Raw genomic sequence first — 26833 nt, forward strand, 5'->3', positions numbered from 1 at the left:
CGATACATATGATACATCATATGTACACTTTGTACATATGATCAGTGCTGCCACTGGCATAGTAGAATACCTATATGTGCATCTGTCTGCCAAGTAAAGAGAACACTTCATTCACCTTCATGCCTCCTCCTTTGTCTCTAACCCATCAAAGCTTAGGCCAAGATAAGTCCATTAGTTATTAAGTGCCACTAAACTGCTTTTCCTACAACAGACTATACAACTATCCCTCTAGAAATTGTGTGTGTGTAAAGCTGTGCGTGTCTAACCAGAAATTAATAGAAATATTAGTACATGCCAAATAAACTCATATCATTGGTATTATTGCTAAGTTCTGCCACTTCTGAATATTGGATCTGCTTTCTTTTCTACATGTGCACTAAAATAGAGTGAAGTCAGGAAAATTTGCTGGAGCTGCAGTTGCGTGTAACAGGTGAAGAATGATGTACAGTGCATTTTAATGTAGTCTAAGATAAAGAATCTAATCATTTCTTGTTTTTGTCTTTTCTTTTCCAGGTGGAGCGGGAAATAGCCATCCTGAAATTGATAGAACACCCCCACGTTTTAAAGCTGCATGATGTTTATGAAAATAAAAAATATTTGTAGGTATTATTCAATTCCATGGGGTAGGGTGGGCTGGAAATGTTGTGGGGAAAGTGTGTTGAACATCCTTAAAATGGAGACTCAACAAATACTTTCTATGTCTCTAGTGCTAAAATACATATTTTTGTCTTGATTATTTTCTTTTCTATCCAGGTCTTTAACAATATTCTTTCATCCTAATGGGATAGGATGAGGTGTGGCACTGGAATTAGGCACTGAAATTAGGTAGAGGTGCAGCACTGGAATTTGTGCTTTGGTACTGTTGTTATTTCTCTAGCTTATTTTAAAGCATATTCAAGCAATTCTTTAAAAAGCATTGTAGAGCAAGGGGATGGGTGGGGGAACACTTGAGTCCAGGCCCGTGGTTGAGATCGGGGTGGGCAATATGTACCCTGCATCCTTTTTTGCAATCTCATACTACTCTACCACTGCTGAAATTAAGTAGCACAGAAGTAAACAGAAAACTGCACATGGCCCATATTTTAAAGATTAAAGCAATAGTTTGCCTTCAACATTCTCAGTGTGGTTTTTTTCAAGGCCCATTGCTTTTTCAATGAGCACATACCTTCAGTGGGATGCAAGTATAGGTCACCCAAGTAGAGGTCTAAATAACCAATCAATTGAACTAGTTAGTCCTCCAGAATCTGGATTAGATTACGGTGTTCATGTTAAAAAATAATTTAAAAAAACAAAGTCGTTTAAAATATTCAAGTGTAGTGTTAGTTCTTCCAAAAGAAAGAATTGATGTTCTCCACCTGCTGACTTTTGGGGAAAATGAATACTCCTGAATATTGCAACTTTGAGTTGGCTAATCTGAATCATGGAAAGAGTTCCTTCTTAGAAATCAAAAAGTTAAAATTGTTACCAAACATAAAAGTCATAGTAAACTTAATGGAATTACATTTTGTGGTGAGGGGTGATTATTTTAAAATAGAAAAGGGGTGTGTGTGTGTGTGTGTGTAAATCATCAAATCATAAAATGGTAGGGTTGGGAGGGGCCAGAGGGCATCAGGATCAATCCCCTGCTGAGTGCAGGACACTGAGTTAAACCATCCCTTTAACATGGCTGTCCAATTGCATCTTGAATGCCTCTAGTATAAAAGAGCCCACAACCTTCCAGGGTAATTGGTTCTACTGTCATACTACTCTAAAAGTCAGAATTTTTTTTCTGTTATCTAGCCTGAATCTGGCTTCCTGCAACTTGAGCCTGTGATTCTGTGTCTTGCACTCTGGGATGATAGAGAAGAGATCCTATTGTTCCTCTTTGTGACAGCTTTTCAAGTACTTCTAGAGTGCTATTCAGTCTCCCCGAGTCTTCTCTTCTCAAGGCTAAGCATGCCCAGTTCTTTCCATCAATCCTCACAGGGCTTTGTTTCCATTCCCTGGATCATTCATGTAGCCCTCTGAACACTTTCCAGCCTATCTGCATCTTTCTTAAACTGTGGTGCCCAGAAATGGACACAGCACTCCATGTATACAGTACTCTATATGCCTATATATATATAATGTAAAATGCTATTTTTTAAGTTTCTAACTGTATTGCAAGCAAAGGAGTGTGTCTATTTTAAATTAAACCTTGCTTGAGGTAACCCTTTTAATGTCACATCTCTGTAGGGTATAAGTGCTGAACCAAGGAAAGAGTGTTGAATGGAACTAATAATCCCCACATGGACCATACTCCTGGAGCAATGAATTCTTATCCAATAAGATTGTTCCAACAGTTCAAAGGTTATTTTAGTAGAAGCAGTTGTAATTTCTTTTGGTGTGAAAAATTTTATTCAGTAGTGAACTAGGGATAATGGAAAATCCTCAGCTGTTCTCAGTTTTCCTCTCCTGATGGCTTTTTGTGCACGCTTGGGCACAAACACACACAGAGAAATCTGGACATACCTATTCATTGATGCATAGTCCGTAAGTGAAGCTGATAGGAATGGACTAACTGTTCTTTCGGTATATAGTAATTGACAATTGAGAAATCATTCCTCCTCATTATTCCTCCTCCTGTGGGGAGCTATCAGCTCTGGTGATGAGAAATTAAAGCCTATAAGAGAGATGGCTGGCCACAGAGTAAAGTAAAAATAAAAATAAAAAGCAGCTGATGGCAGAACCAGGAATTACAAGTATATAATTGTGTCTCCCCCAGCTGACTAATTTTGGCCTTGAACTTCACTGAAGCAACATTATTTCTTTAAGTTTCCTTTAGTACTTTGTTACTTCTTAAACTGGCATGACCATTTTCAATCTTATTTAATTTTTCATTTTATATACTTGCAAATTTTATATGTATTACAGTTAGAGATAGGGTTACACGAATGGTCTTCGGTTGGTTTATAAATATTGAAAAGCTGGAAAATATGAATGTTTGCATAAGCTGAAAGCACAGGCCCTTGTTATCCAAAATATTATTTCTCACATTTGTATCTTGTCTGACCTACCAGGTGGTTATAATACCACTATTTCATAGTACAATCTTATACATTTGTGACCAGTAATAAATCCTTTAAAGTAGTATGAGATTGACAGGTTCATGGATACAGAGCTGCAACCTGAGGGTGGTTCCTATCACTGCCACTCAAAATATAAGGTGCAGGTATTCTGTAATACTGTGTGTGAAGTAAAAAGATGAAAGAAGGAATGAGAAAACACAGAGGATTTACAAATGGAAAGTGACATCACCTGGACACCCATGAACTTTCCTGTATTCTCAGGATGATTGCACAATAATTGTCTAGTCTGAAAGTACCCTTAGCTTCAAAGTCACAACAACACTGTAAATTTGAATCATTGAGTTCCACAGCACTGTGGCTAATAGGCCACACTGACTGTGATGCAAGATGCTTTTGACAAAGTGAAGTCTGCTGTAGAAAAGTGGATGCATTTATTATTAAGATGCCAGAGGAGTTTTGGTGCTGCTTCCATACAACAGCTTGATCCTATGCAGACTTACTCCTCCATACAATGAGGCTGTAACACTGGTAGCCTTCTGGAATTTATCAATAAGCATGATATTTGTTACTCATTAATTACATTTTTAGGAAGTAGAGACTTTCTCTGATTATGTCTAACCTGTTTCTTGTGTGTCATTAGGGTGTTGCTTAATCTCAGGAGAAGCTGCGGCTAGAAATTAGAAAAAGAGAAGAAATGCATACAGCATCAGAGTTTTTTAAAATGTAAAGTTTGGTCAACCTGTCCATTTTCAGGATATTAGACCTTAGTCTAGATTTTATTCCTAGCAACACTATCCAATGGCTGTATAAATTTAATTATATTCAAACCTCAATGGATCTAGCTGCAAGATAACATTCATAAAATGTATCTTAGAGGGGTATATCATGGGATCCTTAAAGTGGGGTATAGTTGTCACAAGTGTAAAAGTTAGCTGCTATTATTAATGATGATAATATAAACAAAATTATATAGATCTAAATGTCATTCTTCATTATTAAAATAAGCTGTTGAGATAGGCAATATAGAGGACTAATTAATAAATGGGGTTCAGTTAATCAACACTGTGGGAGCATGCCTTGCAGAATGAAAAGTGCAGGTGTGGGAGGAGTAACTCTGATGTTATTAGGAAGCATAAGATAAGCACAACCTCCCGCAATCCATTACAAATTAGTCTCAAGTTACTGCATCACCTTTCCATCAAACTTCGTGTCTTGCTGGTGGCATGGTTTCTTAGGCATGTTATGAATTATGGTTGATATTTCAGATGCCAAAGACTAATCACAGTACTGCACTGGGGAATATTTCTTCGATAAATGTTAATTTCACAAATCATGTTTGACTTTCAGTTTATTATTTAATTTGTGACAAGGGGCTTTGGTTGAGTAGATTCTTAATGCAGTCATGAATCAAATCCTTTCGCCACAGTTTGTTTAAGGCTGAAAATGCATTCGGTGATGGAGGGAATTAAAAATTTAGAAGCCTAGCTAAGTTAATGTGACAGTCATATTCCCCTACAATTTGAGTTTTCTATCTGTCCTTTCCTCCTCCTCCTTCCTTCCTTCCAATACTTAGGAGGAGGTTAGGGTGCATTTCTGTCTGTGTTCAGACAGATCAATGCCCTACAGTTATGCTGGCTGGGGTAGGCTAGGAACTGTAAGGCCTTTTTGCCAAAACATGCATAGGATTGCACCTTAAGTTGACCAGGAGGTTATTTGTGCACTCCATCAGGGCTGGAATATAGTAGTTCTGACTGGGTGAATGTCACAAGATAAATATTTCCCCACCCAGGATCAAAAACAGAAGCACTGCCTTCACAGTGAAAACTAACATGCCAAGAAGAATGGTTTGGTCTAGTCCTCTCTACGTCATACTAGTTTTCTATCTGTAGGCTGTTTTTAAATGCAGGGAATATTCAAACACAATCAGACCACTACGGGCCATATAAAGTGGTGCCATGTGATTCTATTGCATGTCTAATCAGCTGTATGTCGCATGGTTTCCAGTGTTCTTCCCACATGCAGACTTACTCCATCAGACTAAGTGGCAGCTGAACAATGTTCCAGCCTCACTGGCAAAGCTGTGTCAAAGCACCATTTCATTTTTGTGGGGTGCCATACAAATGAAAACCAAGGCTTTATGAATAAGCTGTAGAAACATCTTTATAAGTAAGGAAATATTTCTAATTGTCCAACTATGAACTTAAGTATAAGGGGGCAAACAAAAGCCCACTTTCACACTAAAAGTATGCAGTGTGGTTTCTTCGGGGGGGGGGGGGCGAAATCCACCTTTGTGTGATGGGGATATAAGCTGCAGCAGTGCCATCTCTGTTCAGGAGCCACATTGTTTGAAAGAACTCCATGTCAGCACTATTTTAGGAATGTCTCATCTGATCACCCTTATACATGCGTCCTGGATACAACTGTGACTACTGAGTCATGTACATTTCTACGGGGTCAAGCACTGGGCTGAAGCAGACAACAAAACCTCCTGTGTGATAATGGGCTTTCCCCCTTCTGAGTAGGTTCCCAGCTTGTGGTCATCTGACAAGCAGTTACTGCAGTTTTACATACACTTATTTTGTTCCTTGAGGAGGTTTGCAGTGGAATGTGACACTGCAGCTTCTGCTCACAGTGACCAGGTAGGACAACCCATTCAGGGGGCCATCATATTGCATAAGGTTATGGAGGGGTCTGCCTGGAAGGTAAAAGAAAAGTCCATGATAAAGCACAGTGTGGATGATAACCTCCAACCTCCAATAAATTGACTAGCAAGAAATGTATGTAAAGTCACAATTGATTTTGTCTTGCTAGAGGTTCCAAATAATTGCCAATGGAGCAAGGAAATTTGCTCCTGTGGAAAAGGCACTGGCTGAAGAAGAATGTCTGGGAAGTTTAAGCTTATCCATTCTGCACAAGAGATCTCTCTGTTGGATTCTGCTGAGCACTGCATGTCACTGTATGAATCTTTGGTAGTGTTCAGACATGAATGACTATGCAAGCAAAAATGACAAGCAAAGTCGCATTCAAAAGCTTTTTATTTCCAATAAATGAAAATCTGAACACCCCTCCTTAACCCCATCCTAAATATGACTAGCAACCTTTAAAAAATATTCCCTACAAATAAGCAATGGGTGGTTAAAATGATCCTGATCTAAGGGGAAAAAAATCACCAGCACACATGTATTCATTTTCTGCCCGAAAAAGTGGGGCGGGGGGGAGAACCAATTTTCAAATGAAGAGGTCTTGGCTCAGTCCCAAATTAGGGTTTAAAAATTCATGCCTGCCATAAGAATTTATATAGCTCTTGAATAATTTATATGCTGCACCAATAACAAGGAGCTTAATATCTAATAGAGATTATTTAATCAATAGAAAATGGCACAGCAAAAAATGTAATCAAAGAATTGTAACATGTCATTCTGGACTGGGCACTTTTTAACTCCACAGCAAGTAGAAAAGTATTGAGATGCTTGCTTGCTTGCTTGCTTGCTTTCTGTAAAAAAGCTTTTATTTTCCTGCATCTTTCTTTGATCCCCTCCCATTCTGAACTAATAATTTCAATGGCTATGTTCAGTTATAGCTGTAGAATATAGTGAGTTTCCTAAATGTTGGTGGAATTGATAGAATGAAGTGCTTCACACCTAAAATATCAAGGATTCTGAAGAAGGAAAAGTAGTTCATATGGGAATGTTTTTGTCTCTGGCTGGGGTCACCAGTTTCACTCAAGACTTTTTCATTTTAATACTGTTGACTGCTGAGGGTTGTTTTTGGTTTTTTGTTTTGTCATTCCCTAATTACAGAAGATACTAGGAAAGCATATAGCTGGAGAAATTGTGTGAGTGTCAATGTCTCTGGTTTTTATAGTTTTTTGAGTGTGCACACTGTTGGCTTACTCAATGTACTTCTAGACTTACAGCTCTCCCAACTGTTAAGCCAACTTCCTGGCCTATGAAGCTAATCCCCTCATCCTTGCAAGCAGGGCAAATAGCCTGTCCATGTCTTCAGCATGGATGGGGAGGAGCTGTAGCTTAGCTGGAGAGCATGTGCTCCTCAGCCGGAGGGTTCTGGACAGGGCTGAGAAAACTCCTGCCTGAAATCTTGGAAAGCTGCTGCCGCCAGGCTGCATCAACAGGTTTGGGCTAGATCGACCCATGATCTGACTCAGTACGAGGCAGCTTTCTGCGTTCCTAACAAGGCACTGTTCACGGTGGATCAAACTGCACTTGCTGTCAGTCACATGTTTAAATAATTGAAGCAAAAAAAAAAAAAAAAACCTCTTGAAATCCATCTCAAAATGACACAAAGCACTACAAATTATTACTGTGAGTCCCTGTACTATCTAAAAGAGTGAGCTTAACCTGGCCACTTCCAATTTGCAGGCACAACAGGAGAGGAAACTAATCTGGAATACACTCATGATCATGACTAGGGCCCTACACTGGGTTTCTGCTGAAAATCATCCTCTACCTGACTGCTGTTTTTCCTGGAAACTGCTCTTTGCAAGAAACAACACTTTTGGGGATAGAAAGCAGCCAGGAGGAAGCAGGGCTTTCCCGAAGCGTTTTGCTGTCTGAGCTGAAGGAAGGCTCCCCTGCCCAGGCAATTCTGCTTTGAGAAGCAGACTGGGCAGGTACTTGGCTCTTACTTTAGCGCTGTTGCCAGTAGGATAACATCAAACAAAGCAGCAGGCTATCTTTGGAGCACAGGGCAGGCTTGATGGCACGTGTGTCCTCCATTGTCCTCCATGCCCAGCCTTTGCATCTGTGCCTGAGCAAAGCAATGCCACCATGGACAGCACCTGCTGGACTGCATAGCTGGACTGTCCGCCCTTCCGTCTGCATACAGCTGTTGATGAGTATCCCTCTTCATATAGGCACATACGTTGTATGTAAATATGTGTGAGAACCATTTATATATGGATTGAGAGGTTTTTTAAATTAGAACTGTGGTGCACACACTGCACATCTGTACACTATGCTGTTTTAAGTAGAGAATAACTATTTCTAACTTCAGGGAATTAGCATCAGCACTTGTCAAACTCCAGCAGTATAGCCTTTATTTTTTTATTGAGAGAGAGATTTATTCTCAAAATACCCACAGCTCCATTTGCTGCAGAAGAGAAAAGTAGCTTGCTTAGTATACCCACCCCCTCGCACATGTATACTAGTTCTAATAGGCTTAACTATAGGATAGAGTAAGATAAAGACTGGGAAAATTAGCATTTTCCAAATAAGCATGGAAAGGTGACACTATGGAAGGGGCAGAGCAGAAAACTGGAAGGCTGTGCAATTGAGGAAAGCCATGGGAGTGGAAATTTAGATTTAGAAGAAAAGGAGAAGAAACAGAGCCGGAAAGGTTACCATTACTGGCTGGCTGTGCTGTGTGTTATGTGTGAAATCCAGCCGTGGACTCAACAGGGCACTCTATGTGGGGTAAAGTTTTCTCTCTTGATGCACAAAGTAAATGGCTCTAACGGGGCAAAAGGAACAGGGGATTCTGGTCATGAAAACAGGATAGGCACCCAACTAGAGCAGGGTATCATTCTAGCAAAAGTTATGAGGAATAATCTCAAATCCAATTGAACCTTGGGTTATTCTCATAGATAACACACACCAATGCGAGGGATGCCCAAGCAGAAAGAAAGAATGATTGCCTGAATTCCAAGGCAGTTATAGGGTTTGAAATAAAAGGAACAAAGAGCTTGATGGCTCAGAGGCTGGAAACAGGATAGATCAAAACAAAGTGAGAAATCACTGAGCTAGGGAATAAAAAGAAAACTCAAGGTTCCTTGCCTCTTTGATTAACTTTTATCTAAGTAAATATACAGGAGTGTGGTTTATTTATTTATTTGTACACTGTCCAGCAGCTAAAGCATTCTGGGCAATGAAAAACAGTAGTAAATACAATATAAATTAAAACAATAAAACATCATAAAATTGTATTACAATTTAAAACCATATTTTAATAACTAAACAACTGTTGACCAAATGGTCCATGTCCTGGTGTGTGCATACCCAAAATGCACAACAGGGAAAGGTTTTCTTTTAAAGGATTTATTCTGAAGAATAACCAGCTACCAACAAATCCTTCCAGATGGTGCGCCTGAGCAGTCCTCAGGTGGCACTTTTATACACTGATCACTTTCCAATAGGCTACACAGGTAAAAAAAATTACAATGGCATGATCTTTCCCACTTGTATACAAAAGAAGATGCTCCAAAGGAGGGGGGGAGGGGTGTTATTACTCAGAAAAGGAGAAGGATGGGGTGGCTGTGGTTTGCCTTCAGTGGGGGCCAAAATGCTTTGTTGTTGGTTTTGTGCCTAAATTTAATTGGGGTTTGCCTATCACTGAGAGGCCTCCCCAAATAAAAACCAGAAACAAGTACAGGAAATCCATAAGGAATTGCAGGGGAAAAGAGAGCTGTGCCAAATGGATAAGAAAGTCCTTTGTCTTTCTGTTTGCTACCTCCTGCTCTCCCTATCTTCTACCTGTCTTTCTTTGTTCCCTCTCCCACTTAATCCACACTCCTCTTCAGTCCCAGGACTCCCTGACCACTTCCTTCTCTTACCTTTTTTTTGTCACCGAACTTACCTGGCAGTTGATGGCTACCACCAGGTTTCTTGCGACCATCACTTGCTTTCTTGCAGCCGCTACTGCCATTGGTGAAGAGCTAATACATGTGTTGTTGAGAACATTACCAGGTGCCTAAGATTAGTGTACATCTTCAGGTTTAGCCTGCTGCAATTTTAGGGGAAGGTGAGAGTTGTTTTGAGCCCCTCCTCCATAGTTTCAAGCCAAGCTAAGACATTTCCACCTGTGATTGCAAGCATATCAAATCCAACTTCACCATTTGTCACCTTTCGTTTCTTCCAATGAGTGACAGAAGGGACAAGAATTGACACAAATATATGTCATTTTTTGCAATAATTCAGGTGTGCCACATGTCTAAGTATGGTGCATTGGTTGGGATATGCAAGAATGCCTCAACAAAAGGGGAATACAGATGGTCAACTTACGAAGTGGTTAACATGGAGAAGTTTGTCTACTTCTTAACTGTGTGCTAAACTGTGATGTAGCACAGCAATACGGATGATGGGGACTGACTCTGACTTATTCTGTGGTTGCTGTAGTTCTGCCCCAGTTATTGACATTTTTGTTGCATGGAATGAAAAACATTTCCTCCACCCTTTGGAGGCATACTCTTTCTTTTAGGAAATATTTCCGGATTTTAAGTCTATGTTATGAAGCCATTTATGGTGCAGAGTTTTGTACCTGAAAATCAAGTTTAATCACAAACATACACTCCTGACCCTGCTCCTCTTCACACACCACACAGAGAAATGTAACTTCAGAAATATTCCTATAGTCTTTCACTTGCTGCCACCACCACCATTAGTGTTTAAACCATTATGAGTCTACATTTGCAGCCTTTTATTATGGATTGCAGCAAGACTTCATTCTTAGACTTTTCCTTCTTCTTGATGCCTGTCCACTGCATTCCAATAAATGGCCATTTTTAAATCAGAAAATACAGTGAATATGACCTTTATTTATATATTAAAATGTACTCCTGTCAAAGCACACCAAATTTAAACAACTGTATTTTACATCTTTCAAACAATATAAACAAACACAGATTGGAAAATCAGAAATCTAGCCATATATATAGGATCATGGAAAGGGAAATAAGCTGCAGTGGCTTATTTCCCTCATCACACATGCTGGTTGCATTCCAAGGGATTTGATAATTACAATTCCTGGCACATCTTGCTATGCTATGTCATCCAGGAAATAGTGGCTTGTTGGGATGGCTAACAAGGCACCCTAGAACCCTGTAATAGTCTGGTTAACCACAGTTAATGCCATATTACATGACAAGCTGTACCAGCAAATGTCCCCAGCCCCTTCCTCAAGTTATTCATGTTGTGTATGTGGATGCAAAGTGGGCACAGCTGGTCAATTTGTCTTGATCACACATCAGTTGAATTGTGATGTCATGCCTGAAACAAAAGTTTAATTGATAGTGCTCCCCCATTTCTCAGCCAGGTGCAGGCAGATCCCCTGCCCCTCAAAGGTGGCATGGCTGAGCACTGTGAGACCACAGCATATCATAATTCCTGTTCCTGCACTTTCATCAATGAACCTCCAACTATGTAATTACTGACTGGGAATGTGTATGGCTCCAGTTCCATCCTAATCATCTGCATCGAACACTGTGGGACTTGTTTCTGAACAAACATACCTAGGCACTGGACCTGTATTTTTGTGTGTGCCTGGTTGCTGGGGAGGGGAGGGATGACGTTGAGTTTCCTATCCCGTCAGGCAGCCACCGTTGACTGCACACGGAAGCTTTCAACTCCTATAGCAGCTGTGACTCCTTGGGAAGGCTTCTACTATTTGCATAGATTCCCCCCCCCCGCCTCACCCTTGAATATATCCATATCTACGTCGCAGAGAGAAATGGACTAGCAAAGATATGTGTGTAAGGTTAGCATGAGTATTGACTAATCTGTAAAGTGCAAAGAAATTGAGTCTGCATTCTGGCAGGAACCTCCCAGCATTGGCAACCCATCTGCAACATGGATAATTAAAATACACGTATATATGTGACCTCAGAAAAGGCTTCAAGGATCAAGGGAATAGTTGTAGCTAATAGTTCTACTGAAAGTGTTTGGAAAATATGTTGTATTACCATTTCAGGGTTAGAGTGAGTTTGACATATGTGTTTCTAATATATGAGCACAAGGCAGGACTTGGATACTAAAGTAAGGCTGTTTAATGAAAGCCATCTGGTAAAGACAATCTTAAAGGTAATTTATTGAATGCTGAGGAACAGCTATTGTTAGTGTCTCTAGTGCACTAGTAATTTAGGCCTTGAGTACTTGGGATGTTGCATTACTCAGATAATATCCTTTGCGTATCAGCTCTTGCACCTTGAAGATTGCTTAGCAAACAAGTCTGCCACTCTCTTCATGTTAGCAGAGCTGTTAGTACAGAATGTGGTCTCTCTGCTCTCGTTGGATCGCTTGAGGAGACACAGGCAGCCATCTTTTAAAAAAGTCTTCCTCCATTTGTTTCCATTACTGTCTCTGATATTTTTAGCTTGTAAACAAAAATAATTCGCCTTGTGAATTATCTCTGCCCCCCACATTTGCTTTACTTTTTACCCAACATATTTTAGCATGTGTTGAAGCATTTGTTTAAAGAGAAACTTAGTCAAAACTGCATTTGTATGCTGTCCCTGTTGTGGCTGACAACTGTAATTTTCTGAAGATGTACGTTTGCAACATGGGTAAAGGCGAATGCTTGCACATCTTTACGAAGTCACCAGTTTTGTACCTAAATTTGTACCATGCTTTAGAATGCATACAGCTTTGTCCTGTGTGTTCAGTCTATGTAGAACATCAGCAGTCTAATGTCCCTAAACAGAAAGCTAATTTTGGACCTATCGTTAGATTGCCTGATGTCACCATCCCCTGAATTTCACAAAACCTTTTCCTGCAGACTTGCATGACATGAACATTAAGGAAATGCCACACCTCTCATGCTAAAGTCTAACATGTTCAGTCCCATTTCATCCTGTGGAGGTTATAGAGAATAAGGTTTAATCTAAAGATCATGTGGTTTATTTGTTTATTATATTTAGATTCCACCTTTTTTCATTTCAACAAACTAAAGATGGCTTACATAATTCTCTTCTTCCTCTCAATCTCATCCTCACAATAACAACCTTGTGAGGTAGGTTTGGCTAAGAGTCTGTGACTGACCCAAAGTCTCCCAGTTAGCACCAGGCGTGAATGGGGACTAGAACCAAGTCCCAGCCCAGCATTTGTTTAACTACTATAGCAGACAGACTCTCATAATTTTTTAATGAAAGAAAAAAGGATATTTACATGTGTGTGCCTGTGTGCTTCTGGACTTGGACCCTCACCTCTCCTCCACCACAGCCCATCACAGCCTCGCCCCCTCTCCAATTGGTGGTGGCAACTGGTGTTGGGACAGAGAGAAGGGGAGCGGGCGAGCACATGCCGCAGCCACAGTCCATCTTGGAGGCAGCCCCCCCTCCTGGTCAACACCTGCTCAGGGCAGCTTGGGCTAGGATTTCTGGCTGGTGGACTAAGGTAGACTGTTGCTTCTAGGAATAACTTATTAGACTTTGTAGTTATTTCTTTTGGGTTCTTTAGTACTTTCAGTCTATGATTTTATTATAATGTTGTATGGCAGATATTTTTATATTTGTTCTCTTGATGTATATTTACTTTGGAACTGTATTTAGAATCCCAGTGTATTTGGAAGCGTAATAATAATAAAATAATTAATGTTTACATAAGATACATCTCTTGGCTTTTTAAGTCCATTCTTCATTGAGATCTATCTTCCATATAAATCTTGCCTAGAATAATCAATTTATATGTATTTCTTTATAACATTTTAAAATGCATTTTCATTTATATCCAACCATTCTGTGGTTAAATCAATTAAATGAAGCTTATAAATACACATTTCAACAAAAAATAAAAATAAAAATTTCCTCTTCCTATCATATTGAAGTCTGTCTGTCTGTCTGTCTTTCCAGTATATCTAGTGAAAGTGGACACACTATACCAACATGTCCAAAATAACAATATAATCAACACCTTTTTGGAATAGCTGAAAGCAAAGCAAACCAACTGCAAATATTTTGTTACACTATTATTTTGGAGGTGTGAAAATCATTCCCTGTCCACCAAAGTGCTCATTGTTTTTAGTCCTGTGCACTACTTTTTCCTGCAAATATGATTTCAGCAGAGAATGCCATGTAGTAATGTGATGCCATTGCATGTGGAGTATAAAAATGCATCAATATTCATAGCACCTATGTTATTTTAGAAGATCATATTTAGATTGCTGTTCATATACTTCTTAAAGTTGCATTTTTCCCCAGGCATTGGAAATCAATCAATAAAGGCAGTGAAAGCCATGAAGTCATCCCATATTTCAGGAAATCTAATAACTACAGGAATTAACTTGCTAACAGCCCAGCTGAAAATGCACAAGGGCACTAGTTTTTACATGGTCTTATATTGCAATGAATAGAAATACCTGTCCACAAACAAGTGTATATTTTCAAACATCCACTTCATCACAATACAAATACCTGTTCCTTCTTTTTGTTTAGATATTTGGTGCTAGAACATGTGTCTGGTGGAGAGCTGTTTGACTATCTTGTAAAGAAAGGAAGATTAACGCCAAAAGAAGCCAGGAAATTTTTCCGACAGATCATCTCCGCTTTAGATTTCTGTCACAGTCATTCAATCTGGTAAGTACAGCAATATAAACCACATGGCCTAGAAGTTGGATCTGTAGCAAAAGATAGCAGTATATAATCTTCATTGCCTAATAGGAGGTTAGAAGAAGTCACTCTATCCCCCACTCCTCCCCATTTCCCATTTTTCTTTCCCCATTTCAGTTGGGGAAGACTGAACTTTCTATGGCTCCCGGATGCCCCTGAGCATGTTCATTCTTCATCGGGCTTAGGAGGATAGGTTGCCCCCATTAGATTTTTTTTTAAGTATTTTGTACTTTGGTACTCATCACTAACGTATGCTGCTACCTCCTTCTTGTTACTCAGTGAATACATTTGCCTCAAATCTTGTCAGCACGCAAACACCTGAATTCAGTAGAGGGGATGGTATAAGGGATGCTCATGACAGAAGGTTATATAGCAGATCAGTCTCTAGATTCTTGAAAGCTCCTGGGCATTTTACAGGCCATTAGCTAGTTGAAGGTAAGGGTTTGGAATCTGATGCATTACATGTATGCAGCTCACTGTGTAGCTTAGCCACACACATATTCCTGCTGAAGGCTATCTTTGTTTGGCTTCGTTCTGCAGTATGTAGTATGTCGAGTGGCTCATGTGTGATTATTGTTGTACAAGAAAGCCCTTTTTCTCATGGTGAGCTTTGAAGACAGGGAGCACCTACTGTCACATTCATTTATAGTGAGCACTTTAACTAGGAAAATCAAAATCCAGTGGGACTAGTGCCTTAATTTATAATGGTCTTGGGGGCACTTGCCAATAAATAAGAATAATATGTGTCATATTGAGCCTTCTCCCTGAAGAAACCTGGGACAATTACCAATTCAACAAACTCATTTTATGGCATCCTTGGGTTATAGGAAACCTTCTGGTATTTGGCAGGCTTGCTTAGACCCCTTCTGGGCATTTGAATCACTGTTGCCTTTAATTTCCTTTCCAGTAGAGAGTAATTTGCTTTATCAGTCTGTTATTGATACTCACTTGGATGATTTAACTGTTGAGTATAGTTTAACCTGTAACTTGCAGGCTATGTTTTAAATTGAACCAGTTTCTACTTACTGACTTAACAAGTTTGAGTAATTTTTAAATTACACTGAAATTGCGTTTTTGCTACCAACTGGAATGCAAGGTCTGGTACAGCTCTTGACCCATAACAGTACACTTATTTCTAAGTAATAATGTTTCCTAGACTTTGATTGGCAGGAAATTTTGATTTACATATTCAGTGTAAGGTTTTTCTCCATATAGTTGACATTAAATTGTCTTCAATCTGATCGGCTAAGCCTATAGGGAGATGAAGTGTGTATTGCATAACTATTGTATTAATATATTTTAATAAGATACAATGAGTACAGAGACTATTTTTGCTTGATAGACTGAAGCCTATTATCCCTATAACAAAAAAGTGTACTCTATTATTTTATGAACAGACATCCTATATACATGGATTGCAATTTTTGATAGAGAATGAAGGGAACATGTAGATAAAATATAACATGTCTACAACTCAGTGTTGAGTCATACTTGATTTGCAGAACCATCCAATGCATGTTTATTTCAAAGCAAAAGCAATTCACCCAATTTACACTTTTAGTTATACATAAGTTAGAATGCATTTGTGTACTAAAATCCATACTTTCAAGAATTTTTCAATGCAGCTTGCAACTCAAAAATTATGCACAAAAATGTGTGTATTAATATACACAAAGTCACATTAAGGGGGGGAATCCTATCCTATCCCTGTTTAGACAGAAAAAAGGTCAACAATTCCCAGCATGTCCCAGCCAACATAGCTGTGCACCTTAAATTGGGCAAGCATCACTTTTGCTAGTGTGCACACTAGACAAAGTACATACAAAAATGTGTATATAAGGGGAAATATGTATTAAATGCTTACAAATTTTCAAGTGGATACTTAGAATTGATGGTGTAGGAATTGAGGTGAAATGAACTTACAATTGGGAAAATGAAAAACTGAAGGAAAGCAAGGTTGATAGATCCACACAGATTCATGCCCAAATTAAGGTTCATAGAATAGCTGCTTAAGCTGCTAGTTTGCTTTAGTATCTACACTAGGGGAGAAAACAGGTAATCTCTTTATCTCTGCACAAGGACAGACTTTTACCCTATTTTCCAATCATACAAATATGTGTGGTGACAGAAGTTATGTACCCTGACTCAGCTGGCATGATAGTTTTCCTTACTGAGCTAAACTGATCTGACCCGGCGCTATCTGCTTATCTTCCTCTAATGAGTTGGTCTGCTGCATCTAGCCAGGTAAAATGATTTTCCACCAGATTTGCATTTTGCTGCAGAGCTGTTTGACCATTTGTATAAATCTGCAGGACACAGTTTGTATATTCATATGTTTTTCCAGGAGGTATGGGAGTGGGGGAAGAATAAAAAGACAACTGTTTCAGGCAGGCAAATCATGCAGAGAGACAGTGAGTGGGGAACAGGCCTTTTCTGCTTTGGGTCATCCAGTTGATTGTTGCAGTCAACAACTGGTTCCAATGAAATAGCAAGGAGCACTTTCCTTACACTCTAGAGGCAGTGCATGTGCTGTGAACCAAGACATGGGTTTTGAGTTGTACTAAGCTACAAGTGTAGAAAAGCCCTTTGAAAGGACTTGTGACAGGACATGGGGTGAACTGGAATGCCAAGTCTAGAAAAAAATAGGCAAGTAGCACAGCTGAGTTTATAACAGAGCACAAGGGAGAGCTGACAGAAATCAATATCTGCTTGAGGGCCCAATCTGAAACTCATTAATTTTAATGAAGAGAGTCCCACTTAGTTTGGTAGCCATTGGATCAGGCTGAGAGTTTTTTCCTTTATTAAACTGTATGACCAAACTCATAAGTCCTTTGGAATGATACTTCATCAGTCTGGCAGACACTTACAGTTTCACAGTTAACAAAAGGCCTGCAGCTTATTGCTTACATGATCAAAAATGCCTTATTTTAATAGACTGTGGTTTTATTTTATTTGTTTGTTTTGTTTTGCTTGGCTGCCTCCCTATAATTGGCTTTTTGGTACTGGAGGATGCTCATGTTTTTATGGAGTAGTACTGTTTCGTTGAAAATGTGGTGGCATCTGACCTTGGATGCTCAAGTCCAGTCTCATGGCAATCCACCCATCTACCTCCTTTGAAAAGAAATACATGTTCCAATTATTACTTAACATGATCTTGTTCTAATTTACCATTCTTCATATAACTGTTTCTGTGGAACTCTTGATACACACTGCAAAGCTGCCTGGTGCCCCTGGTGCAGTGGCTGTTGAGCTGGTAGGAGTGTATGGAGCCACTGCTACAAATGGGTGAAGTCACGTCTTACCACGTAACTCCTATACACATATTCAAACACAGGACCATTTACATCCTGTTCCCACGCACAATTACAAACAATTCACACAACATTCACAAACGCATCATTCTTTCTATCATACACACGTGCATGCTACTCAAACCCTTTGCAGAAGGATGTGAATGGTGCAGAGATCGCTTGTGGAGGGTTCCTTCTGTATCTCCATCACGCACTGGGCTGAGGGATTTGTTTAAACACAGTAGAGGCCTTTTTGCAGCTGAGCTGCAGTCACTGGTTGAATATACAGCAGTAGGGTACCTTGCTGAATGCTGGAGTAATAGACACGAACTCACATCTCTCCTCACTCACCTGGATCTGGATTACCCAGCAATGCCAGTATGTATCAGGAGTGACTCCAGGCAGCAGCGTCTTTTCTTCATCCTCCAGCTGCCTGCAGCCTAGTCACTTGTCACATCTAGCAATTGCCATCACCTGACCACTTCTTTCCTCTGTCTCTATGCAATGCAGGCTGTTGAGTCAATCAGAAACCCTACGGGCATCCAAGTGGATGCCTAGGTTCTAAAAATAAATGCTGGTACTTGCGCAGGTTCAGGAGTCCCAGCCAGAGCCATGTTTGGGAGAAAGCTCGTAGAAGTGGTCTTCACAGATGCCCAGCTTGTGTTGATTACAAATGCCAAGCTAGAGGAATGTTTTGAGCATATGCTACCACTACACATGCTTAGTAGTCCAACTGTCAGGTTTATAATGCAGGACAGAATGAAGGACCTCATGAAAGACAGTAAGAAGTATTCGTTGTAAAATGACCTTTTAGAGTGCTGAGGGTTCTTTTAAACCTTGGGAGCAGTGGGGAGTCAGCAACACCGTTTACGCATAGTAAAGGACTGCCAATAATGCAGTGTGCTGTAAAGCCATTCAGTCACTCATCCATCTTCACAATGGCCTGGTGAGGTGAGATGGGAACTAAGGCTGATTTCCCAAGCCATTCAGTGAGTACATGGCTGACCATGGATTTGAACCTAGGGTTCTCATTCCCAGCTTAACCACCCTGAATGGAATTTTTCTACCCACTCCTCGGCATCAACATATAAGATTAATTAGACTGAATGAGTTATCAAGAAAATCTGTCACAACTTATGGGAGCTGTGAGACAGAATGCTACAGGATTGATAAGATACAGTGCTATTTGTTAAGAAATTAACTATTAACATGATTCTATCCTCTTGCAATTCCCAGGATGGTAGTGCTTATGAGATTTCATAATCAAAAATTGGAAAGAAATGTGGAAACAGGGACAGGATTAGTTTCCTAGTGTGGGAAAGCATTATAATGTGCATTTTTAAATGATGAAGCCTGACCTTGTCCTGTTGGGGGCAGCAAGATGACAAATCATCTAATCAGCCAGGTTATCCAGTCATGACCATGCTGAAAATGAAGGCTTTTCCTTTGGCTAATGACACAACATGGATGCTTGTTACCAACAGATAGAATAGATTGATATTCTTGTGCTTGATCCACCCCATGCTAGCTTTCTCCTCTACTGTTTCCAGGAGAGGGCAAACACAGAAACGTCTAAGAAATCCCTTTTAGAGCCCTGCGATGTTTTTGTTTTACAGCTTTGTATTTACTGATGGCCTGAGATGGTATTCTGTCTCTAAGAATGTGATAGCCTTTGCTCACAGGGTCTATGGATCAGATATCTCTGATTTTAGCTTGCATTTAAAAATTACTTCTTTTTCCAGAAAGATCTGAAAGGAAGCAGGGTCAACCTTGCAATGTACTGGATTTTTAATTTGCTTCAAACTCAGGTTAAGTAAATCAGATGTTCAACACTCCATCTGTCTGAAGCATGGCAGCCAGGTATGGAGTTCCCGTTGCTTAATTGGGTTTTCTGCATAAGGAGGAAATATCATTGGTTATTTTGTACACAAGGCAATATGGTACATGAGACAGGGGCTGAAGAATATTTTCAAGAGAGCTCCCTGACGTTTAAATACGGTAAACAGAATGTGTTAGGGTTTGTTCCCAACTTCTATTTAGGTAGACCCCACAGTATGTAAAAAGAAATGTGTGTGCATCATGGGAATGGATGGATTTCTCAATCCTGTTCCATTAGTCTTAAAAACCATTGTCTTTCTCCATCAGTTCTCTCCTCCTTCTTCTCTCTCTCTGTCTCACACACAGTGAGAGCGCCCATAGTCTGTGTTCCTTTGTCATATACCACTTGCCAATGTTAAATTGTTAATATGATCACTGAATAAAACGAATTATCCATTCTTTCTCTGGGTCAATGCAAGGTGTAAATTATTTTTTGAAACATACACACCTACGATGCAACGTCCCTACGATGCAACAAAAACTACATGATAACTATTTCAAAGTACAATATCCAAATAACCATTGGGTCAAAGAGTTACTAAAACAAGAATATATTTTTCATCCTATTAAAAATCTAGAATGTAGGGCAGGGGTCCCCAAACTTTTCCACCAGGGGGCCAGTTGAAAGGTGCCGGTGCTGGGCGCGGGCTGGAAAGGTGGTGCTGGCGGTGTGCGTGGGCAGGGGCAGTGTGTGTGGGTGCGTGCGCTGAGGCGGTGCAGGGCACGAGGGGAGGCAAGGTAGGGGCGGGCACACACCACGAGGCGGGCGCACGAGGCAGCGGCTTGCTCACTTGGAGATTGTTTTCTCCGAGTGAGCAAACTGCTGCCTCCCCACATGCAGGGTGGGGTGGGCGGCGGCAGGAACACACTTGGGCGTGCACACACAGCAGGTCCAAATGGACATGGCAGGCCGGATCTGGCCCCGGACTGTAGTTTGAGGACCCATGTTGTAGGGCTTAGGTAGGCATCCCATGAGAGAATTCTAATACTTGGGGACAGAAAAGGTGCTTCACTGCCTTGGGTCTTTGAAGGCCATCTCATCTGAATGCAGTGAAAACCAGGGCCTTGGGCTGATCCCAAACTGTGGAAGGGCATAAAGTTTATATTGCATTTATTTACTTATTTTATTTGTTTAATTGATATTTCTTCTCACAAAGAGTTCAAGCAACTAATAACTTATATAAAATGAAGTACACCATATAAACATCAAAATCTATATTCCAACTTCAAAAATATGTAATAACACACAATAAAACTGCTAATATGATCAGTCAAACAAATAAATAATGCACTTGCTTATATTCTTAAATTCTGTACAAATAAATAGATCTAGGTAAGTGGCGCATCTTGACTCTCACATTATCATTACTGATGTGGCCAGAACTCTCTTAGCTCCCAGATAAGAAACTCCCCCAGAACACATTCTTTGCAGTTTGCAAGATCAGGACTCGTGTGCTGCCATCTTAGATTGATGCATTCTTGTAGAGTTTATTGAGGGTGGAAGTATCTTGTATAGAAGACTCAGGGTCCAAATCTAGGGACAGTCTGAATCCAGGCATGAACTATTCAAGACCACTAGTGACATTTGTAATTAATTTGCCCCCTCTCCCTTGCAAGAGAAAGGATTACAGTGGTGAGAGAATTCACACTCTCTCCATTTATAATTCTCAAACAAGGTCTCACTCATCACATAAAATAAAGTAGCACCAGTATTTTCTGAGCAAGCAAGGCGCATGGTGAATTTACATTTATTTCATAGCCAAAGCATGCTTCACTAAGTCTTTGAAGCAGCTCAAACATCAGCACATCCTGCCAGCACGGAGACAGTTTTGAATCATGGATTTTCCACTGATTAATTTGCAAGTGCATATCAAGATAATGACTGGGCAGTGAGCCACGTGAAAGCTCCAAATCACTTGAAAATCAACGCTGAAAGCAGCAATGTACATGTCAAAAGCTGCTTGTTCATTTTCTAGGAAACGCTCTTGATAGGCTAGCCTGATAAAACAGAGCTACATTTAAAAGTGACTGGCCATCCACGGAGATCACCTCCCAGTTAAGTGAGTCCCACCTGCACCGTGGAGGCACTTGGCTGTGCTGAGCCGACAGGGCATTCAGACCTCCGAGTGCTGCAGGTGGGCAGAGTATGGAGCTATTTGTGGTTATTTTGGGAACGGTGTAGGAGCAGCGCTGTAGGTAGCTGAGCCGACAGTACCTTGAAAATGATGTTAGGTCCTGGGGGGGAGTCGTGGGGGTGGAGCTCCCGTTTTAGATTTCCTCGGGAGTGATTCCCTCCAGACGGCGTGAGCAAAGAGGAGCAGGGAGAACAGCTAAGAGAGCCTGGATTGGCTGTGCGTGACATCACCAGCCAACATCGTGATTGGGCTGGTCGCTGTTGATGCGAGTGGGTGAGCTTTTCCCCTTTGGTTTTGCAGTGCGGAGAAACACAAGTATGATTACAGGAAAGGCCCAATGGCAAACCTTATTAGGCTTCAGCGCTAATAAATAATGCCAATTATTCCACAGGGGAGGGAGAACACTGAGAAGTATTTCCCTCTGGTAATGAGTTGCAATGTTCTGTTTTCATCTTATTTTTATTTGGGTTATGAGAGGTTATTAGTGGGCCACTTGGAGAGGGTGACACAGGATTTTTCATGAATATTGATAAATGACAATTACTGCAGCCTCTTCGCTTTCCATCGCCTGAGGCCACGTCTGTTGGGGCATTCAGACAGGACTCATAGTAATCTCTGTGTCTGTATTTATGTGGGGACAAGCAGTAAAAGAATCAGAGCTTTGTTTGTATCCTTCGTGCTAAAAGGACACAACTGATTTAAAAGGCATCTGTCAGAATACCACAGCAGTGGAATAAAGAGAGCTACTCATGATTCTGCAAGCTCTAACTTGTGGTTAAAATACCACTATGTACATGTATCTTTTGTTAAAAGATAGTTCATACTTTGCAAGTCAAAAAGCATCTTTTAGAAATAGGTCGAAGGGAATGTCAGATGTCAGACTTTCCCTCCTCCCCTCAACATTCTGTAGACCTTTGTTTATGGGCTTCTCAAGATGGTCCCTCATTGGGACTCCATTTTCTACCCAGAACACCACATACCTAAAGGCTGTGGAAGCTGAGGGCATCATTGTGATGTATTATCACAATGCATCACAAACTTAGTGGAAGCTAAATCCTAGTGGGGTGGAGGTGGAGAATCCAGCAGGAATTTACAGCTTTTGCAGCCCTGTGCAAACAGAAGGTCCATCTTTAAAAGAAACCAGAGCTCAGAAAGGGGAAAATAAAGCAATATCTAGTTCTGTACTGATAAGAGCCACTGTGCAGTTCTAGCTATTGGAAGAATCTGCTCATTTTTTTTAAAGTAAAGGGTAGCTTCAGTTTGAGCTCACTGTAGGTTTAGGTTTTTAGTGCTTATAGAGAAGCTTAGACTCTAGCTTGGAAATAGAGCTATCCCAAGTTTGAGAGCCCAGGTTATCATATAGTTTCTCACACATGCACACTGGAACCCAGATCTTCCAAACCACATCCTTTCACAAATCATCTACCCTGTTGTCACCCTCTAGGACACATTGACTATTGTGTTCCTCACTGAATAGAATAGCTCCATTCCCAGGAGAGACAATGAACATACATTCCCAGATCACTGGAGCCAGGACAGACCAGGAGTTCAGCTACAGCCTCCCTTGCTTTGTAGACAAGGCCCTCCGATTAAATTGGTTGCAGCAACAGTTCAGTTGACCCATCCAGAGCTATATAAGGAGGAAGGCTTGTGAGGGAGCCAGTTTTTTGAGTGTGAGGATTCCCAGTGACAAAGTGTCAGCACACAAGCAAGTTAACCAACTGTGTAAGTTCAGCAACTAGACAAGGAGGTCTCGGCAGAAATCGCTGTCTTTTCTTCCCTTCTTACCATAACTGTAAATTGTACAGTTTACATGAAAAAGTAAAAGAGCATTCCTCACCTTCTCCTACTAAAAGACCCTGATTGTTCCCCCTAAGCCAAGGTTGCAGAGTTAGGGTTGCAGACCTGGAGAAGCTAGGAGAGGCAAAGAATTTGGACAAGGAGAAGCTTGGGGACCAAATAGTAGGGCTCCAATTCCTGGGTGACAGCTCCTCTGCTGTCATAGAAAATGGGGGTGTTGGGGAAGGAAAGCTTTGTTATGAAGAAGAGGGAAATAATTTCTTAGAAGGGACCCAGTGCTGGATTTACATATTAAACAGGCTACAGCCCAGGATGTCATAATCTCGGGGTGGGGGGGCTCAACCTCCTGACAAATGTTATTTCATTTATAAGAATAAAAATCAGGGGCATACTTAAAAAGGATAAAGAATGATCTGTGGTCAAAAATGTCCCTAGATTGGTTGTCCAATCTAAGCATTCTCTGCATAGAGAATGATAAACGGTGACTTACTGATTTTAATGATATAATTGATAAGTTTGCATCCGAAAAAGCTTGAAAGAAAATGTTCTGAGTTTGAATATGGTGCAATGTTATAACATAGCTATGATTCCCCTATGAATGTTCTCTGTGAATGCCTTGATTAATTCCATACTTTTGTAAACTATCAAAGGTTATAAATTTAGAAACAATCTTTTTATCAATACTAAAATTTCAGCAATGTTCTACTTTCACTGAGTAGATAAAGAAGAGAACAAGGTTTTGTTTCTCATGATCAGATGCTATTGAGTTTAGGTTCTCCTAGCCCAGGGTCTCCAGTTGCTTTAATCAAGGACTGAAGGGACCTATTCCTCAGAACATAAGGAAATATTCACCTCTGCCGAAACTATACCTCTGAGGGTGGGACACTCATGGAGGAGGAGAGTCTGTCATTGGACACATAGATATCTGGATTTCTGATGGGTATATAGATAGCATGGTAAAATGGCTGCCTCGTATGAAGGTTGCAGATACCACAAATCATCTAGATAGCTCTGTAGGTAATACTGGGATATTACCTAGTCAGTGCTCATGGTGCCTGATGGTACCAATCATCTGTAAGGGATGAAAATGATTGGCCAAATGTAGACAGGAAGGAACTAGATCATGAAAGAGAACATGATAACTAATTGAAGAGTCCTATGTGCTAAACAGAACTTTGACATGCCAGAGACATCCTTCAGGAGGGGAAAACTGTGTGTAGGTATTTCAAAAGACAGAAACCTTTGAGGCAAAATAAAGGAACTGGAATGTCTGGTTTTAAAAGAGAATGAAAATATAGAAGGGATTATGGAGAGAATCCTTGTGAAATGGGAGCCAGTGGAATATGGTCATCTCTGGGTATAAACTCTGTTGGAAGGACAGGGAAGGAGGTGTTGCTCTGTACGTCAAAGAAGTCACAGAGTCCAGAAGATTTGAACATCTAAAAGGTGCAGACTTCTCCACAGAAGCACTGAGGATGGCAGTAGCTGGCTCTAAAATTAATTTAGTCCTAGGTACCTAGACCAGAATATTCAGGGTGATTGTGAGAAGGAATATGAAATGGGGAGGGCTCAAAAACAGGAGGTATTGTAATAATGAGTGACTTCAGCTATTCCCACAATGATTGGATAAATGCATGTTTCAATTCTGTTAAAGAATTTAAATTGTCAATGTCCTAACTGACTGGCCATGGAACCAGCCGGAGAGGAAGCAGCCCTGGATTTAATTATAGATGGGTATGTTCATGACCTAGTATGAGATGCAAATGTTGTTGAATCAGTGGGAAACAGTGGCCATGGATTTAATATATGTTTAGGTGAAGTTTGCCAGAGATGTTCAATACAGTCACATTTGACTTCAAAAGAGGAAACTTCTCTAAAATGGGAAGACTAGTGAAAAGGAAGTTAAAAGGGGATGTTGAAAGTTAAATCCCTTAACATGCTGGGAGATTACTCAAAAGCATGATAATAGCATTATGTTACAAGTTAGGAGATGTAGGAGGAAGTCCAATAGGTCACCAGCATGATAAACAAGCAGTGTCAAGGAAGCGATTAAAGAAGGCTTCCTTCAGAAAATGCAAGTCTTACCCAAATAAGGAAAACAAAAGGGAGTATGAGTTTGCACAAAAGAGATGGAAGCAAATGATCAGAGATGCAAATAAGCATTTGGAAGAACATCTTGCTAATAACATCAAGACTAGCAAATGTATCAGAAGCAACTGGGGAGGCAGATGGACAAAGGAATTACAGGAGTACTAAAGGAGGATCAGGAGATTGCAGAGAAGCCTAATGAATTGTTTCCATACCAGAGAATACGGGATAGAAAGTAGAGAAGTACCTAGAACTGTGGTGGCGAACCTATGACACGCGTGCCACAGTGGGCACGCAGAGCCCTCTCTATGAACACACGAGCCAAGTCACCCCAGCATCACCCCAGCAGCCGAGCATCAGATAACAGTGCACATAGGGGCCACTGCATGCTCAGAAAGGAGTAGCAGCGCCAGGCAATGATGTCACGAGTCGTAACTCATTAGCTGCGACTCATCTGAGCTTTCACATGGCCAGTCAGTGCGCTGCCAAGGATATATATATATATATTTGCTTGGACTGGCTGAGAGTTGTTTTTTCTAAACTAAAACCTCAGTTTTCAGGTTTTATTTCAGTGTTGGCACTTTGCAATAAATAAGTGGGTTTTGGGTTGCAGTTTGGGCACTCAGTCTCCAAAGGTTCACCCTCACTGACCTAGAGGGTCAGCTATCCTCAACTTAGTACTAACAGCAACAATTTAGTGGATGAAGTGGAAATTATTAGAACTGTGAAGAAAAGTGACCACAACATTGACTTCCTGATTTTAAAGGAAGCAAAAATGGACTGTAGCCATACACATACTCTGGATTTTGGAAAAGCTGTTTATTTCTCAGAATCTCCTGGATCCTTTAAAAAAAAACTGGTGTTCAATTGGCCATTCTTTTTTTCTGATATACAGGTTGACCTTAGGGACATGTTACTTTTTTTTGTAACGAGATCTGCCATTTCATACTTGGGTTCTTTAAGACAAGGTTGACAGGGCTAGTATAGATGCACCATTAGTCTGATTCAGAATTTAAAAACTGTTATACTATTTCAGGAGTACTGTTTTAGATCCTTTTATGCTATTTGATGGGTTGCGTCTGTGTAGCAAGAAAAAGCCTCAACCTTCTTGACTTTTCCCCTTCTTATGTTTTGTTGATTAGGATAACACTCATTAATCCATATAAATATCCATGCACACAAACTCTCTCTCACACACATGCACTTTCATGCATGTATGCCCACATGCAAACATATATCTTTTGAAAGCTGTGCTCCATGCAG

At 40.4% G+C, this 26833-nt stretch overlaps 1 protein-coding gene across 1 annotated transcript in view; it reads left to right on the forward strand.

Annotated features, from left to right (window-relative positions):
- BRSK2 (BR serine/threonine kinase 2) overlaps positions 1-26833 on the forward strand; it is a 477335-nt gene that overhangs the window by 356458 nt on the left and 94044 nt on the right. Inside the window, exons 3-4 of the mRNA XM_044426097.1 lie at positions 514-599; positions 14206-14346. Of these exons, the coding sequence (XP_044282032.1) occupies positions 514-599; positions 14206-14346 (227 nt within the window). The remainder of the gene's footprint in view (positions 1-513; positions 600-14205; positions 14347-26833) is intronic.

This window comes from Varanus komodoensis, unplaced genomic scaffold (assembly GCF_004798865.1).
Source record: "Varanus komodoensis strain SLA01 unplaced genomic scaffold, ASM479886v1 scaffold16, whole genome shotgun sequence".
NCBI classification, from domain to species: Eukaryota; Metazoa; Chordata; class Lepidosauria; order Squamata; family Varanidae; genus Varanus; species Varanus komodoensis.